The sequence below is a fragment of the Ranitomeya variabilis genome, chromosome 4 (genome assembly GCF_051348905.1).
Source record: "Ranitomeya variabilis isolate aRanVar5 chromosome 4, aRanVar5.hap1, whole genome shotgun sequence".
Taxonomy (NCBI): Eukaryota; Metazoa; Chordata; class Amphibia; order Anura; family Dendrobatidae; genus Ranitomeya; species Ranitomeya variabilis.
Genome location: NC_135235.1, coordinates 378,432,516 through 378,449,940, shown reverse-complemented (window position 1 = coordinate 378,449,940; position 17,425 = coordinate 378,432,516). Strand labels below are relative to the sequence as shown.

General features: G+C 43.7%; 1 protein-coding gene across 2 annotated transcripts in view; it reads right to left on the bottom strand.

Annotated features, from left to right (window-relative positions):
* ADK (adenosine kinase) overlaps positions 1-17,425 on the bottom strand; it is a 511,546-nt gene that overhangs the window by 329,364 nt on the left and 164,757 nt on the right. For both annotated transcript variants that reach the window (XM_077250787.1, XM_077250788.1), the window contains exons 2-3: positions 6,057-6,131; positions 431-484 (exon numbers count right to left, since the gene is read on the bottom strand). In XM_077250787.1, coding sequence (XP_077106902.1) covers positions 431-484; positions 6,057-6,131 — 129 coding nt within the window. The remainder of the gene's footprint in view (positions 1-430; positions 485-6,056; positions 6,132-17,425) is intronic.

Sequence of the window (17,425 nt, the reverse complement as noted above, 5' to 3'; positions counted from 1 at the left end):
TTATTAAGTATTTTGTGTGACATATCTCTGTGATTTAAGGGCATAAAAATTCAAAGTTGGAAAATTGCGAAATTTTCTACATTTTCGCCAAATTTCCGTTTTTTTCACAAATAAACGCAAGTTATATCGAATAAATTTTACCACTAACATGAAGTACAATATGTCATGAGAAAACAGTGTCAGAATCGCCAAGATCCGTTGAAGAGATCCAGAGTTATAACCTCATAAAGGGACAGTGGTCAGAATTGTAAAAATTGGCCTGGTCATTAACGTGCAAACCACCCTTGGGGGTGAAGGGGTTAATTTACTTTTCCTTTTTAACCTATTTTGAGCAAAACATTTTCACTGTTGGACAAATAATGTAATCACATGATGCCTAGTGGTTTGCTGTGAATAATAAGTAGAAGAATTTAAGGTTTATTTGACTTACAGCTCCTTGTGCTTTTCCTCAGCTAGAATCTGATCATTCGCCTTTAAACCATACCTATGGGGACAGAAATAATGTGTTCTCAAATGCAATAGAAACAGTTTCCTCCTGTATCCCAACAGGTCACAAGGCATTGCGAGAACAAATGAGGTTATTAACGAGCCCATATCTTTGAAATATGGCAATGCTTATCTCTCGTCATGAGAATGTTTCCAGAGCTTCACACATGGCACAAGATCATAACTAAGCCCTCACTAATTCTTATACGGATTAAAGAGATTTAGGAGATCGAAGTCAGAACAATAATAGGTTTAACTGATTAAAACGATAAGAAATACAGATTTAATTACGAGATTACTTGTAGAACAGTATGAACTAGACATTCTAGACACAGGACGACCATTATCTTGTACGTCGTGAAAAATGGAGCAGGTAGAAGACAATATAAAGTGATAAAACAATACGTTTACCTGGAATTGGTCACACTTTTAATAATAAATTGTTCTACATAAATCTTAATGTGTTTATTAATACTGAAAAACGATTCCTTCAGTAAAATTAAACTTCTAATAAGGTTGAATCATATATGTCCAAAATGTAGAATGCGGTGTGAAAATAGCGTACAAACTGTCATTGCCCCAAAGCATAAAACACAAAAATCCCTCAGGAAAAAGAGGCACAAAAAAGACCAACATTACAAGTACTGTGATTAAAAACTATCCTCCTGTATTGTACCTACTTGCACATAGGAACTATTGGTGTCCAGTGTGGTGTAGCAGACACGGTGGCCAAACACATCACACAGAAGAAGGCTGATGTTTAAATGAACTTGCGAAACTGCCACTGGCCAAACATGTTAACTAAAGGCCCCGTCACACATAGCTGCAGCTGCACAGACAATGATGCATATCGCTGCAGCGATACAGACAACGATGCCGATCGCTGCAGCGTCGCTGTTTAGTCGTTGTGTGGTCGCTGGGGAGCTGTCACACAGACAGCTCTCCAGCGACCAACGATGCCGAGGTCCCCGGGTAACCAGGGTAAACATCGGGTTGCTAAGCGCAGGTCCGCGCTTAGTAACCCGATGTTTACCCTGGTTACCAGTGTAAAATGTAAAAAAACAAACACTACATACTCACCTTCGCGTCCCCTGGCGTCCGCTTCCTGCACTGACTGAGCACCGGCCCTAACAGCAGAGCGGTCACCGCTGTGATCTGCTTTCACTTTACGGCCGGCAGTCAGTCAGTGCGGGAAGCAGACGGCAAGGGACCTGACGGACACCGGAATGTGAGTATGTAGTGTTTTTTTTTTTTTTTTTTTTTACATTTACGATGGTAACCAGGGTAAACATCGGGTTACTAAGCGCGGCCCTGCGCTTAGTAACCCGATGTTTACCCTGGTTACCAGTGAAGACATCGCTGAATCCGTGTCACACACACCGATTCAGCGATGTCAGCGGGACCTCAACGATCAAAAAAAGGTCCAGGCCATTCCGACACGACCAGCGATCTCACAGCAGGGGCCTGGTCGCTGGTACGTGTCAAACATAGCGAGATCGCTACTGAGGTCGCTGTTGCGTCACAAAACTTGTGACTCAGCAGTGATCTCGCTAGCGACCTCGCTTAGTGTGACGGGGGCTTAACTCAGGGTGCCCGAAGAACAAACGTTTGGGGAATGTTCTATGGCAGAAGATTACATTTGTGGACAAAATCTTTTAGTTCCACTCTGCCAAAAACAGGTGGCTGTTTCAGACAAGAACATACAGTTACAGCTCATTGCTACTCACCCTATAATTGTTTGTAATGCTTGAAATCAACCATTTCATTAACTTTGGTGTAATGTTCCAGGGACGGTTACACTATATAGCATGCCTACTCTTCTGGTTACTGTACAGACAAGTAGGCAAAAAGAACAAGACTTTTTACCACAAAAACGCAGCATTTTACGGTTCCAGCGAAGTGAAAGATTCCTGAATTCTCATGCACATTCTGCTTAATTTTTCCTTGCAGAAGTATTTTCTGAACTGCAGCATGTCAATTCTTTCAGCATTTTTTCAGTGTTTTAGATCTATTCTAATGAATGGGACAAATACAAGGGAAATATACACTCACTGGCCACTTTATTAGGTACACCTGTCCAACTTCTTGTTAACACTTAATTTCTAATCAGCCAATCACATGGCGGCAACTCAGTGCATTTAGGCATGTAGACATGGTCAAGACAATCTCCTGCAGTTCAAACCGAGCATCAGTATGGGGAAGAAAGGTGATTTGAGTGCCTTTGAACGTGGCATGGTTGTTGGTGCCAGAAGGACTGGTCTGAGTATTTCAGAAACTGCTGATCTACTGGGATTTTCACGCACAACCATCTCTAGGGTTTACAGAGAATGGTCCGAAAAAGAAAAAAAATCCAGTAAGCGGCAGTTCTGTGGGCGGAAATGCCTTGTTGATGCCAGAGGTCAGAGGAGAATGGGCAGACTGGTTCGAGCTGATAGAAAGGCAACAGTGACTCAAATCGCCACCCGTTACAACCAAGGTAGGCCTAAGAGCATCTCTGAACGCACAGTGCGTCGAACTTTGAGGCAGATGGGCTACAGCAGCAGAAGACCACACCGGGTACCACTCCTTTCAGCTAAGAACAGGAAACTGAGGCTACAATTTGTACAAGCTCATCGAAATTGGACAGTAGAAGATTGGAAAAACGTTGCTTGGTCTGATGAGTCTCGATTTCTGCTGCGACATTCGGATGGTAGGGTCAGAATTTGGCGTAAACAACATGAAAGCATGGATCCATCCTGCCTTGTATGGAGCATCTTTGGGATGTGCAGCCGACAAATCTGCGGCAACTGTGTGATGCCATCATGTCAATATGGACCAAAATCTCTGAGGAATGCTTCCAGCACCTTGTTGAATCTATGCCACGAAGAATTGAGGCAGTTCTGAAGGCAAAAGGGGTCCAACCCGTTACTAGCATGGTGTACCTAATAAAGTGGCCGGTGAGTGTATGTGTATTTTATGCAAGGTTTTTCCTGACAAGAGACACATTTTTTTAGTTCAGAAATTAGTACAGAAAATACTCAATGCGCACATATGTTTAAAGGAAACCTGTCAGCTGGATTGTGAACAGTAACCTGCAGACAGTGTCAGGTTGGTGCCATTATAAAGATTAAAATGATACCTGGGTGATGAAATCCGTCTTGTGGTTGCTTAATCCTTATTATCAGTTTTGAGGTAACGATATGCTCGTGCTCTGGGGCGTAATTGCATATGTAATATGTAACGTATTTTTCGGATTTTAAGCCGCTTCCGGATTATAAGACACACCCCAAATTTTGATGAGAAAAAAAAAAGGATTTTTTTTTTTTTTAAATAAAATAGTGGTGCTTCTTTTAATCCATGCGTCTTATTGCTTACCGGGGGTGGAGGCTGTGGTGAAGCAGGGTCCCTGCTGGAGGAGGCAGGAGTGGGGTGATGCTGCAGGCTGCGATGAGTGGGGTGATCCGATGTACAGCGTGCCGCTGCGGGTGTTTCCGGCGCTTGATGCCTGAGATCTCCATCTGCGCATGCGCCGCCCCCCAGTGGCCATTTTCCCAGAGTCCACCACACAGGAAACCATGGAACTGCAGAGGCTCTGGCCTTTCACAAAATGTCGGCAGAGCCCCCCACAGCACCGCCGGGCACCCCTCATCCAAGCCTGCAGCAACGGTCCCGGTAAGGTATATAATAATCTTTCTTTTTATATAGCGCTAACGTATTCCGCAGCGCTTTACAGTTTTGCAGACATTATCATCGCTGTCCCCGATGGGGCTCATAATCTAAATTCCCTATCAGTATGTCTTTGGAATGTGGGAGGAAACTGGAGTACCTGGAGGAAACCCACGCAAACACGGGGAGAACATACAAACTCCTTGCAGATGTTGTCCTTGGTGGGATTTGAACCCAGGACTCCAGCGCTGCACTTTTAGCCACTGAGCCACCGTGCATTATAAGACGCACCCCCATTTTCCCCCCAAATTTGCATCTTATAATTTGAAAATTACTGTATGTTTCAGGTTATCCTGATAGTCCAAAAAAAAAAAAATCCATTTGAAAATGGCATCCGAGCAGTAGCTGCTATCCGTGTATATAGAGGTGATCAGATAGCTGCTATTGCACAGGCGCCAGAATCTTGCTAGTGAAAAAAAAAATTCCTCCTCCAACATGGCGCAGCCGACACTTACGCAGTAGCAGCTCCCAGCGATCACCAATAGCGGCTACTCAGCAGGCTCAGCGACGCCATTTTTCCTCTCTAGCAAGATGGTGCCGCCGGCGCCTGCACATTAGCAGCTATGGCCAATAGATGCTACTGCGCCATCTTTGACGATGATTTTTTTTATCCTCTGGCAAGATGGCGCCGTAGGCGCATGTGCAGTAGCAGCTATAGGATCACCTCTTTATACACAGATATCTGCTAATGCGCAGGCGTGGTGTGCGACATTTTCAAATAGATTTTTTGGGGGGAATATCAGGATAACCTGAAACATTAATTACAGGTACCATAGATATGCAATTATGCGGCAGGACAGGCGCCGCCTGAAGAAGGGGTTTTCTTTTGTTTTGTTTTTTAATATGTATATATAATATTCATTATGTAAACTAGGGGACAGGCCAGTGAGGGATCAGTGATCTGTCAGCAGTCTGCATTATGAATACCTAATCAGAGCACCACATGAAGCCCCTCCAAAGGCCGCCCCTGAGCACGGGCATATCATTACCTCAAAATGTCACCCAAAGTATCATTTTAATCAATATAATTGCGCCGACCTGACACTGTCTGTAGGTTCTTGTGCACAATCCCGATAGGCTTCCTTTAAAGCTACGTTCTCACACAGCAGGGATTCTTTCCTGCAGCCAACACATACTCTACTGGCAGTAAAAATGCTACTTCCAAAATGCCAATTTTTGTGCATTTTGTTGATTTTTTTTTCTGCAGCTTTTTTGGGCTCAGTACATGTTAACATTTGTTTTATTCACCAAAAACACCTGAAAAACGCAGACAAAAGCGTGTTTAGTTTTTTTGTCTTCTACGGGTGAAAAAAGCTGAAAGAATTGATATAATGCAGATTTAAAAAAACGCTGCAGTTCTGAAATTCAGTAAAAAAAAACAAACAAAACCATATGCATAAGATTTCTAAAACAGCTCATCTTTTGCTGGTACTATAAAAGGCTGTTTTAATTTGCGTTTAAAAAAGAAAGGAAAAAAAACAGAAAAAAGCTGCATGTGAACACAGCCTTAGAGTCGTTTTTGCAGTGGGGCTTATTCCCTAACGGGCATACAAAGGTTAGCAGTACCTAACATTATCTACAGTAGAAACAACCCTTTTCCGCTGTCCCTATACGACCAAATAACTAGTGAATGTTGCCTGTGCAATAGATAGCCTGTGTGCAATGCCAAAATGTTACAGAAAAAGCTCATAGGTGGTGATGAGCGAATAATAAGGTTTTGTCCGTGCTCTTGTGACTTTGGCGTGCTCGAATACTAGGTTTGAATCCACATGGCTGCATGTCTCGTGGTTATTCGACAGCCACAACACATGCATGGATTGCCTGTTTGATAGGCGGACAGGCTATAGTATTGCGAATGTGCTTACTTGTCCAGAAAGTCCTTGTCCACAACAGCACAGATATCCAGGAGAGGGTTTCCCATGCCAAAAAGGAGATTTTCACTAGGGGGGAGAAAAATAAATAAATAAAAATCAAAATTAATGACAGATGACAATCATTTTATTGCCTACATGGAACAACAACAAAAGTGGCATGCAACATATGGAAGTCTTGATTTATCTTATATAGCAGGTTCGATTTTTTTTTTATCCTTTGTATAGATGAAAGTAGCAAGGGTAAACAATAGACTGCAGTCAGAAAACTTACTGGCATACATATATGACAGTCATATGCTGCTGCGTGTCTTTATACAGCAAACGTTGTGTCATATGCACGTGGTTAATCATCCCGAATATTGCTCTGCTGGATACAAAGTGGACATTGTATAACGTACACAACATCAGCGGCAATGAAAGCACTGAAATACTCAATTGTACCCAGCGCACCGACCATGGGGCACATTCCCATTATTCATGGACACTGAAGTACACTTTATGGTATAAATGCTTCCATTTCCAGCAAGTTCGAGAATATTTTAAGTATAGGCACCTTTTAAAAGTTGTTAAACAAATGAAGGCGGCCTTCATTCAAGGAATCAGTTATTTTTCACATACACAAAAAAAGGTTCAATTTTATTAGCATTTTCTTCAGCGGGACAATCTTTACCATCAATGATTTTCTCGTATGACATAAAATTAATTGCAAAATAAAAAAGGGGTTGCACACGGATGGCAATGTATGAGGTCACTGATCACATGCGGTTCACAAAAAAGATGCCAACAGCTCTAGAGATTATCATGGGTACGTGTTCTATCCGTGAAAAACGGTCACCCGAATGAGGCCTAACCATCACAACATCTTGTGCCACTAAAACAGAAGACAACCCTCTACAATGCTAAAAATTGTTTCCTCTTCACAAAGAGTGTGGTTTTGATATAGCTACAGGCCTAGGTTGGAGCTTTAGCTTCTCACCATATTACTGTGCTTTGCTTACATAGCGCCAGCATATTCCACAATATTTTACATACATTATCACCATAGGACATATGTGCATTAAGTTAGTGAATGGGAACATTCGTGGACACAAAGATTGAAGATCTGACCTGACCTAGTCCTGCTCACTCAGAAGGGGTTTATGACAATAACTGTAGGCATTCCTATATAAAGTACAGTGCCTTGCGAAAGTATTTGGCCCCCTGGAACTTTTCAACCTTTTCCCACATATCATGCTTCAAACATAAAGATACCAAATGTAAATTTTGGGTGAAGAATCAACAAGTGGAACACAATTGTGAAGTTGAACTAAATTTATTGGTTATTTAAAATTTTTGTGGAAATATCCGGCCCCTTTACTTTCAGTGAAGCAAACTCACTCCAGAAGTTCATTGTGGGTCTCTGAATGATCCAATGTCGTCCTAAATGCCTAATGATGATAAATATAATCCACCTGTGTGTAATCAAGTCTCTGTATAAATGCACCTGCTCTGTGATAGTCTCAGGGTTCTGTTTGAAGCACAGAGGGCATCATCAAGGGACACAACATGCAGGACCGTGATACTGTTGTGGAGAAGCTTAAAGCTGGATTTGGATACAAAATGATTTCCAAACCTTTAAACATCCCAAGGAGCACTGTGCAAGCGATCATATTGAAATGGAAGGAGCATCATACCACTGCAAATCTACCAAGACCCGGCCGTCACTCTAAACTTTCATCTCAAATAAGGAGAAGACTGATCAGAGATGCAGCCAAGAGGCCCATGATCACTCTGGATGAACTGCAGAGATCTACAGCTGAGGTGGGACAGTCTGTCCATAGGACAACAATCAGTCGTACACTGCACAAATCTGGCCTTTATGGAAGAGTGGCGAGAAGAAAGCCGTTTCTCAAAGATATCCATAACAAGTGTCATTTAAAGTTTGAACAAGCCACCTGGGAGACACATCAAACATGTGGAAGAAGGTGCTCTGGTCAGATGAAACCAAAATCGAACTTTTTGGCAACAATGCCAAACAATATGTTTGGCGTAAAGGCAACACAGCTCATCACCCTGAACACACCAACCCCACTGTCAAACATGGTGGTAGCAGCATCATGTTTTGGGCCTGCTTTTCTTCAGCAGGGACAGGGAAAATGGTTACAATTGATGGGAAGATGGATGGAAGCAAATACAGGACCATTCTTGAAGAAAACCTGTAGGAGTCTGCAAAAGACCGGAGACTGGGACGGAGATTTGTCTTCCAACAAGACAATGATGCCAAACATAAGGCAAAATCTACAATGGAATGGTTCACAAATAAACGTATCCAGGTGTTAGAATGGTCAAGTCAAAGTCCAGACCTCAATCCAATCGAGATTCTGTGGAAAGAGCTGAAAACTGCTGTTCACAAACGATCTCCATCAAACCTCACTGAGCTCGAGCTGTTTGCAAAGGAAGAATGGACAAGAATTTCAGTCTCTCGATGTACAAAACTGATAGAGACATACCCCAAGCGACTTTCAGCTGTAATCGCAGCAAAAGGTAGCGCAACAAAGTTAAAGGGGCCGAATAATATTGCACGCCCCACTTTTCAGTTTTTGAATTTCCACAAAAATTTTAAATACGGTAACCAATAGTTTGTTCAACTTCACAATTGTGTTCCACTTGTTGTTGATTCTTCACCAAAAATTTACATTTGGTATCTTTATGTTTGAAGCATAATATGTGGGAAAAGGTTGAAAAGTCCCAGGGGGCCGAATACTTTCGCAAGGCTCTGTATATATGCAGCAACCATCATAGCTCGCTACCGAGTTATTTATTTCACCGACACTAACAGACCCAAGCATTAGGAAATAGAGAACAGTAACTCCGGTCTCTGAAAGTATAAACTAACTGACTGCATATAGAGGACCTAACATTAAGGCTATGTGCACACGTTGCAGATTTCCTGCGGATCCGCAGTGTTTTTTACCGTGCAGAAATGCTGCAGATCTGCAAGTGATTTACAGTTCAAAGTAAATCAATGAAAAAAAATGAAAATCAATGGGGCCGCAAAAACAATGGAAGCTTGTTTTTGCGGTGCACTGTGACTTCCGGTTTTGCGGCGCAGTTTTTTTTCCCCAATACTTTTTCCATACTATTAGAAACCCCCAAAAAAGGCGATCCGCAAATTTTTTGTGGTCTGTTATTGTGGCAGACCGTGAAAAATGAGGCAATAAGGCCCGCAATAACGGGCTGCAAAAAAAGCGGTAAGTGTAAAAGAAGCCCAATGGCGGTGGCCACAGCTTATATGAGAAAAACGAGGTGACAGATACCCTTTAAAAACATATATTCATTATTGCATTTGTGCCTGTTTTTATCTTGTTGAGTTTCTGGTGCTTTGAACCTTTTTTTTATTTTTTTTTATTTGCCCCAAATTCATCATTCCATCTGAGCTTTTTTTGAAGTCTGTGATGTTTTTGTAACTTTTCAAAAAGTCGCCCTCAGCCCCCAGGAGTAATTTTACTGTACATCCGACAAGGGCTGAGGAGCTGGTAAGCGAAACCTCAGACTCCTCAATTTTCCAGACCCCACAGCACTGCCTCACTACTGAGCATGTACATAAAGGGCAGCACAGATTCAGCTCAACTAAAAGCCGAGATCAAGAACAGAACAGACATTTACAGGACATATCCCTGACTCCGACCACACAGCACTGGCTCACTACTGAGAATGTGCAACCCCTTGTAAAAATTATGGGATCGCCGGCCTTGGAGGATGTTCATTCAGTTGTTTAATTTTGTAGGAAAAAAAGCAGATCACACAAGGCAAAAAACTAAAGTCATTTCAAATGGTAACTTTCTGGCTTTAAGAAACACTAAAAGAAATCAAGAACAAAAAATGTGGTAGTCAGTAATAGTTACTTTTTTTAACCAAGCATAGGGGAAAAATTATGGAATCACTCAATTCTGAGGAAAAAATTATGGAATCACCCTGCAAATTTTCATACCGAAAAATAACACCTGCATCAAATTAGATCTGCTCGTTAGTCTGCATCTAAAAAGGAGTGATCACACCTTGGAGAGCTGTTTCACCAAGTGGACTGACATGAATCATGGCTCCAACACGAGAGATGTCAATCGAAACAAAGGAGAGGATTATCAAACTCTTAAAACAGGGTAAATCACCCAATGTTACAAAAGAGGTTGGTTGTTCACAGTCAGCTGTGTCTAAAATCTGGACCAAATACAAACTCTGTATTGGAATTCCTTCACCTTCCCGTTAATGTAGACTGTCAATCTGAGGAATTTTCGATATTCCTTGTGGACAGGTACATGATAATATGCATCTCTGAGGTCTAGTACCGTCATGAAGCATCCTGGAAACCGTATTTTGATGGTGAATCTTATGGATTCCATCTCGAATTTTTGGTTCCTGACATACCGGTAGTTGTTCAATTTCGTAGGTTTATTATTGTCTGATATGTACAGTCTGGTTTTGACACCAGAAATAGAAGAGAAAAAACCCCTTCCTCATTTTGTGAGGTGGAACACGCTGTAAAAAGGCTTTCTTTACTATATTTAGGACTTTGTTTTCTAATGCTCCTTGCTCCCTAGCTGAGGACCTTAGGGGAGTTATGACAGTTTTGAGGGGGAAAAGAGTAGAAATATATCCGACGCAATTAGACCTAGGATCCAAGGACTGTTTGATATTTTTTTTCCCAGGCCGGGAGGAATAGAGTTAATCTTCCCCCCACCCTGGGAAAACAGTCACTTGGGGGGATTTTTTTTCTATCTCGGGAGGGCCTGCCGAAGAGAAATCCTCTGTCTTTCCTCACAACTATTTTGTTCCCTTGGGGGATTTCTATGGAAACATTTCTTATTCCGAAAGGGCCGTTGGAATGGTGTTGGCCCTAGGTTCGGGAATGCCTTATTCTTATCTCCTGCTTTTTGGAGTATGTCATCCAAATTTTCTCTGAATAAATATTTACCCTCACAGGGAATAGAGCATAGTTTAAGTTTGGTTTGAAGGTCTCCAGTCCAGCTTTTGAGCCATAGCGTTCTCCTGGCAGCATTTGAAAGAGCTGCCGTTTTTTAACGTTAAAGGGAACCTGTCACCTGAATTTGGCGGGACCAGTTTTGGGTCATATGGGCGGGGTTTTCGGGTGTTTGATTCACCCTTTCCTTACCCGCTGGCTGCATGCTGGCTGCAATATTGGATTGAAGTTCATTCTCTGTCCTCCGGAGTACACGCCAGCAATATTGCCTTGCGCAGGCGTGTACTCCGGAGGACAGAGAATAAACTTCAATCCAATATTGCGGCCAGCATGCAGCCAGCGGGTAAGGAAAGGGTGAATCAAACACCCGAAAACCCCGCCCATATGACCCAAAACTGTTCCCGCCAAATTCAGGTGACCGGTTCCCTTTAAACGGACAGAATCTGCTGAAAAGTCCGCTAGGAATGCTGCTGCTCCTCTTATCATGGGTAAGGACTCTAGGATTTTGTTCCTTGATGTCCCATCCCTCAGTTGTTTCTCTAGTTGATCCACCCAAACCATGAGGGATCTGGAGGTACATGTCGCTGCTATAGCTGGCCTTAAATTTCCCCCCGCTGACTCCCAGGCCCCTTTCAGGAGGGTGTCGGCTTTTTTATCTAGTGGGTCTTTGAGTGTACCCATGTCTTTGAAGGGGAGCGCAAACATTTGAGGCTTTGCCTACCGCCACATCAAGCTTAGGAGCTTTGTCCCAGGATGTGGATGCCTCTTTTTCAAACTGGTATTTCCTTTTGAGAGAAGGAACTGACAAATCTTTCCTATCCAGTCGTTCACATTCTTTATTGGAAAAACTATGTTTCTGTTTCTTTTGTCTTAATCCCCCAAACATTATGTCCTGGATTGATTTATCCGGACGGGGGTCTTCCATCCCCATGGTGGATCTCACTGCTTTTACCAGACCTTCTACCTCGACTAGGGGAAAGCAGTGACATCCTCATTTGTCTTCGCCCCAGGATGAAGCTGAGGAGTCTGAGGCATCTGAATCTAGTTCCCCTGAAGTGGAGGGGTCAAATTTGGAGTAATTACGGTCCTTATTTTTTTATTTTTCCCCGTGGGAGATAGTTGAAAAGGCATTCTGAACTTCAGATCGGATTGCAGATTTTAGTTCTAAAGCAAAATCCAGGGTTTCCTCACATACTATCCTTTGAACGCATGATCTACAGAGCTTCTTATCCCAAGATTCTAATACGGCTCTGTTACAAGTGGGGCAACACCGGTTTCTCATTTTCCCCGAATTCTTCTTTCCCTATTAAGGGAACAGAGGGAACCCCCATTACAATGGTGAACTTTCTCGACGTTCACTCACCATTATATGAAAAAAATCGCAGGTACCGGTTCTGGAGGGGGGACTGTATCCTGGATCTAGGGATCCATGGATGGTGACTTATTCGTTGCAGCTGACCTGCTGCGCTGCGTGAAGCGGTTACTGGAACAGCTATTCCACTTGTCTTTATCTTCAGGGTCATCCCGTTTATGATGGCGCTTCTGCTGTCGGTGCTTAAGCTGCTGCTCGTCTCCTTCCATATCCATGGGGACTGCATACAGCAAAGGCCATCTATCTTCCCTCTTTTTAAACTTGCCGCCCTGCAGCGCCACTTCCGGTCCCGCCCACCCTCCTCCTGCGCTCATTGTGGCTGAGGGATAATTACTGCCCATGCACCCGCCCGGGACCCGGAAGTTCCGCTCTACTTCCGGAGCGGCGGCCATCTTGGTGCACTCACTCTGCACATTGTCGGCACGTGTACTACCGGGGAATCCTGTAGCCCCATACTCCTTTCCGGAGTGGCGGCTGCGCTCCCCCCGTTTACCCTGAAGGACCCAGCAGTCCCAGCGGTGACAGTCTCAGGCACCATATCAGTTGTGGCAGTCTCAGGCACCATATCAGCTGTGGCAGGAGCTTCCTCGCTGCCAGGTCCCGACTGGACGGCCCTGCTCCTTAATCTTCATCCGGACGACGTCTTCGTGCAGGTACCGCACTGAAGGTTCCCCGTCAGGGACAGGAAACCAACTGATGCGAGGGAGAGGAACCGCCCTTTTATCTGTAGGTTTCCTGTCCCTGAAGGGCGGATCCCCTCTCTCCGTGGTGCTGTCATGGGGGACTGAGACAGGTACGTTTCTTTCTCTGCTCTAATCCTCCGAACATCACATCTTCTAGAGATTTAACCATCTTCTCCTCTTTTAGGCACATTGTCTATTTAAAGGCTTTAACTAGTTTGTCCATATCTTCCACCAGGAAAAATGGTCTGCCCCGTATGTTGCTACCTGAGTTAGAGGAGGAAGAAGATTCCCCATTTTCAGAAGGGGAATATCAGAGTCAAACGTCTGATTCAGAAGAAACTTCCCTAGATTTCCTCTTCACTTTTTTTTTTTTAATACGAATTTTAGGGAGACTTCCACCTCTGCCCTGATGACAGATCTAAGGATTGAGGCAAAGTCACTGTCTTCTGACTGCAAGTCTTAACAGAGAGAGACTTTTCTGCCACTCAACTGCTAGTGTGATTTTACATAGCGCACATTACCTGTTCTTCTTAGCGCTAGCTTTTTAGGCCTTTCCTAGTGATTAAACAAAAACAAGGGGCCTATTAAATGGTGACATTCACGGAGAGCGCTCATCATCGCTTGTCACTTTAAGGACATCGGATTCGGAGGCTGTTCTGGGATACATGAAGTATCCTCCCTGGACACTGAGTTGTCCGATAAACTTTGCTCCTTTGACTGGGTTGGCTGCTGCTCCTGCCACTTAAACGGCTGCCCCCTTTGCTGCGTCGATGCTGTTGATGGTGAGCCGGCCGCTGCTGATCCTCCATGGCACTTCAGGAAGGAGAGCTTCATCTGTGGTCTGTCTCCAATTTATGTTTGACCGACAGGGTCTCCTTCCTGGCCTGCCCCCTCCGGTTCCCTCCCGGACACTGCCCTCTGCCTGTGAGATCCAACGAGGACGTGCCATAGCCCCTCGCATCCTGGTCGGCTCTGCCCACATAGCAAGCCATCTTTCCCGACACATGTCCTGTGATGTCTCTCGAGCACACCCACTCCCAATGTTCCTTGCACCACTGACATCAGTGTAGCTTGTCATTACTACCTGCGCGTCCATTCAGCATGCCTCACAAAGAGAAAAGGGGGGGTGGCGTCTTTCCCTTCAACTTTCACCATGGGTTTTCAGCACAAGCTTCCAATGAAGGACAGGAAACCAACTGATGCGGGTTTGAGGTGCCGCCCTTTTATTTTATTAGGTCTCCTGTCCTTAGTGGGTAGATCCAATTCTGCAAATTCAGCGCACCGATCTGTCATCAGTCGAACATCCCTTCGACTGATATTAGCTACTCAGAAATGGCACCCTTAACAAAATCCAGCTGCTGCAGCATCTCAGCGAGGATGACCCAGATCGGCGCGCTGAATTTGAAGCATGGGCATAACAAAAATTGGAATAGGACCCTCAGTTTACACAGAACATTATGTTCAGTGATGAGGCAAACTTTTTTGGGTGGACTATTTATACGGATACACCTAAATAACATGGGAATGGTGACAGTTTTCTTGTGTAGGGCGTCTTGCATTGAAATCTGCTGCAATGACACGGGTACTGCGTTCACCAGACATCAACACAATTTCTATCCGCTCCTCACGTGTTAACCTCTGCGACAGGTCAATGACTGCAAACAAAGAAAAACCTGTAAATAACTCATGAAAGAATAAAGTTACGTTAAAACTAAGCACACCATTGTTTTTCTTGTGAAATTCTCAGTAAGTCTGATCTGTCACACGACCCTCTTCCCATTGGAAAAATAAGTTGGATCCAAAATGGCTGACTTCAAAATGACCACCATGGTCACCACCCATCTTGAAAAGTTTTCCCCCTCCCATGTACTAATGTGCCACAAACAGGAAGTTGATATCACCAACCATTCCCATTTTATTTAGGCGTATCCATATACTTGGCCCACTCTGTACATTATTTGCTATTTAAAGATTTTATTGTCTGTTAAAAATACAATTAACAGCTATTTATACACCTCTACTTTACAAGAATTATTCAACTGTTGCTCCAATACCCAATATCGTAAAATGTCTTTTAGAATTAACCCCTTTCTGACATTAGACGTACTATCCCGTCGAGGTGGGGTGGGCCCGTATGACCACCGACGGGATAGTACGTCATATGTGATCGGCCGCGCTCACGGGGGGAGCGCGGCCGATCGCGGCCGTGTGTCAGCTGATTATCACAGCTGACATCCGGCACTATGTGCCAGGAGCAGTCACGGACCGCCCCTGGCACATTGATCGCAGTGTTCCGGAGGTATAGGGAAGCATCGCGCAGGGAGGGGGCTCCCTGCGTGCTTCCCTGAGACCCCCGGAGCAACGCGATGTGATTGCGTTGCTCCGAGGGTCTCTTACCTCCTCCTCCCTCCAGCAGGCCCGGATCCAAGATATCCGCGGCATCCGGGTCCTGCAGGGAGGTGGCTTCACTGCACTTGCTCAGAGCAGGCGCCGGGAAGCCTCCAGGAGCTATGCACGTCAGATCGCTGATCTGATACAGTGCACAGCAAAGTGTCAGATCGGCGATCTTACACTATAACATGATGCCCCCCCTGGGGCAATGTTATAGTGTAAAAAAAAAAAAAAAAAATCCCCCCAAAAATATATATATTGTTCCTATAAATACATTTCTTTATCTAAATAAAAAAAAACAAAAAAACAATGAAAGTACACATATTTAGTATTGCCGCGTCCGTAACGACCCGACCTATAAAACTGTCCCACTAGTTAACCCCTTCAGTGAACACCGTAAAAAAAATAAACGAGGCAAAACACAACGCTTTATTATCATACCGCCAAACAAAAAGTGGAATAACACGCGATCAAAAAGACGGATATAACCATGGTACCGCTGAAAACGTCATCTTGTCCCGCAAAAAACGAGCCACCATATTGTGTCAAAGAAAAAATAAAGTTACAGTCCTCAGAATAAAGCGATGCAAAAATAATTATTTTTTCTATAAAATAGTTTTTATAGTATAAAAGCGGCTAAACATGAAAAAATGATATAAATGAGGTATCGCTGCAATCGTACTGACCCGAGGAATAAAACTGCTTTATCCATTTTACCAAATGCGGAACGGTATAAACGCCTCCCCCAAAAGAAATTCATGAATAGCTGGTTTTTGCTCATTCTGCCTCACAAAAATCAGAATAAAAATCGATCAAAAAATGTCACGTGCATGAAAATGTCACCAATAAAAACGTCAACTCGTCCCGCAAAAAACAAGACCTCACATGACTCTGTGGACCAAAATATGGAAAAATTATAGCTCTCAAAATGTGGTAACGCAAAAAAAATGTTTTGCAATAAAAAGCGTCTTTCAGTGTGTGACGGCTGCCAATCATAAAAATCCGCTAAAAAACCCGCTATAAAAGTAAATCAAACCCACCTTCATCACCCCCTTAGTTAGCGAAAAATTAAAAAATGTATTTCCATTTTCCCATTAGGGCTAGGGTTAGGGCTAGGGCTACAGTTAGGGTTGAGTCTAAAGTTAGGGTTAGGGCTAAAGTTAGGGTTTGGATTACATTTACGGTTGGGAATAGGGTTGGGATTAGGGTTAGGGGTGTGTCAGGGTTAGGGGTGTGGTTAGAGTTACCGTTGGGTTTAGGGTTAGGGAGGTGTTTGGATTAGGGTTTCAGTTATAATTGGGGGGGTTTCCACTGTTTAGGCAGGGGCTCTCCAAACGCGACATGGTGTTCAATCTCAATTCCAGCCAATTCTGCGTTGAAAAAGTAAAACAGTGCTCCTTCCCTTCCGAGTTCTCCAGTGCGCCCAAACAGGGGTTTACCCCAACATATGGGGTATCAGCGTACTCAGGAAACATTGGACAACAACTTTTGGGGTCCAATTTTTCTTGTTACCCTTGGGAAAATACAAAACTGGGGGCTTAGAAAATAATTTTTGTGGAAAAAAAAGAATTTTTTATTTTCACGGCTCTGCGTTATAAACTGTAGTGAAACAATTGGGGGTTCAAAGCTCTCACAACACATCTAGATGAGTTCCTTAGGGGGTATACTTTCCAAAATGGTGTCACTTGTGGGGGGTTTCAATGTTTAGGCACATCAGTGGCTCTCCAGACGCAACATGGCGTCCCATCTCAATTCCTGTCAATTTTGCATTGAAAAGTCAAATGGCGCTCCTTCCCTTCCGAGCTCTTCCATGCTCCCAAACAGTGGTTTACCCCCACATATGGGGTATCAGTGTACTCAGGACAAATTGTACAACTTTTGATGTCCAATTTCTTCTTACTCTTGGGAAAATAAAAAATTGGGGGCGAAAAGATCATTTTTGTGAAAAAAAATATGA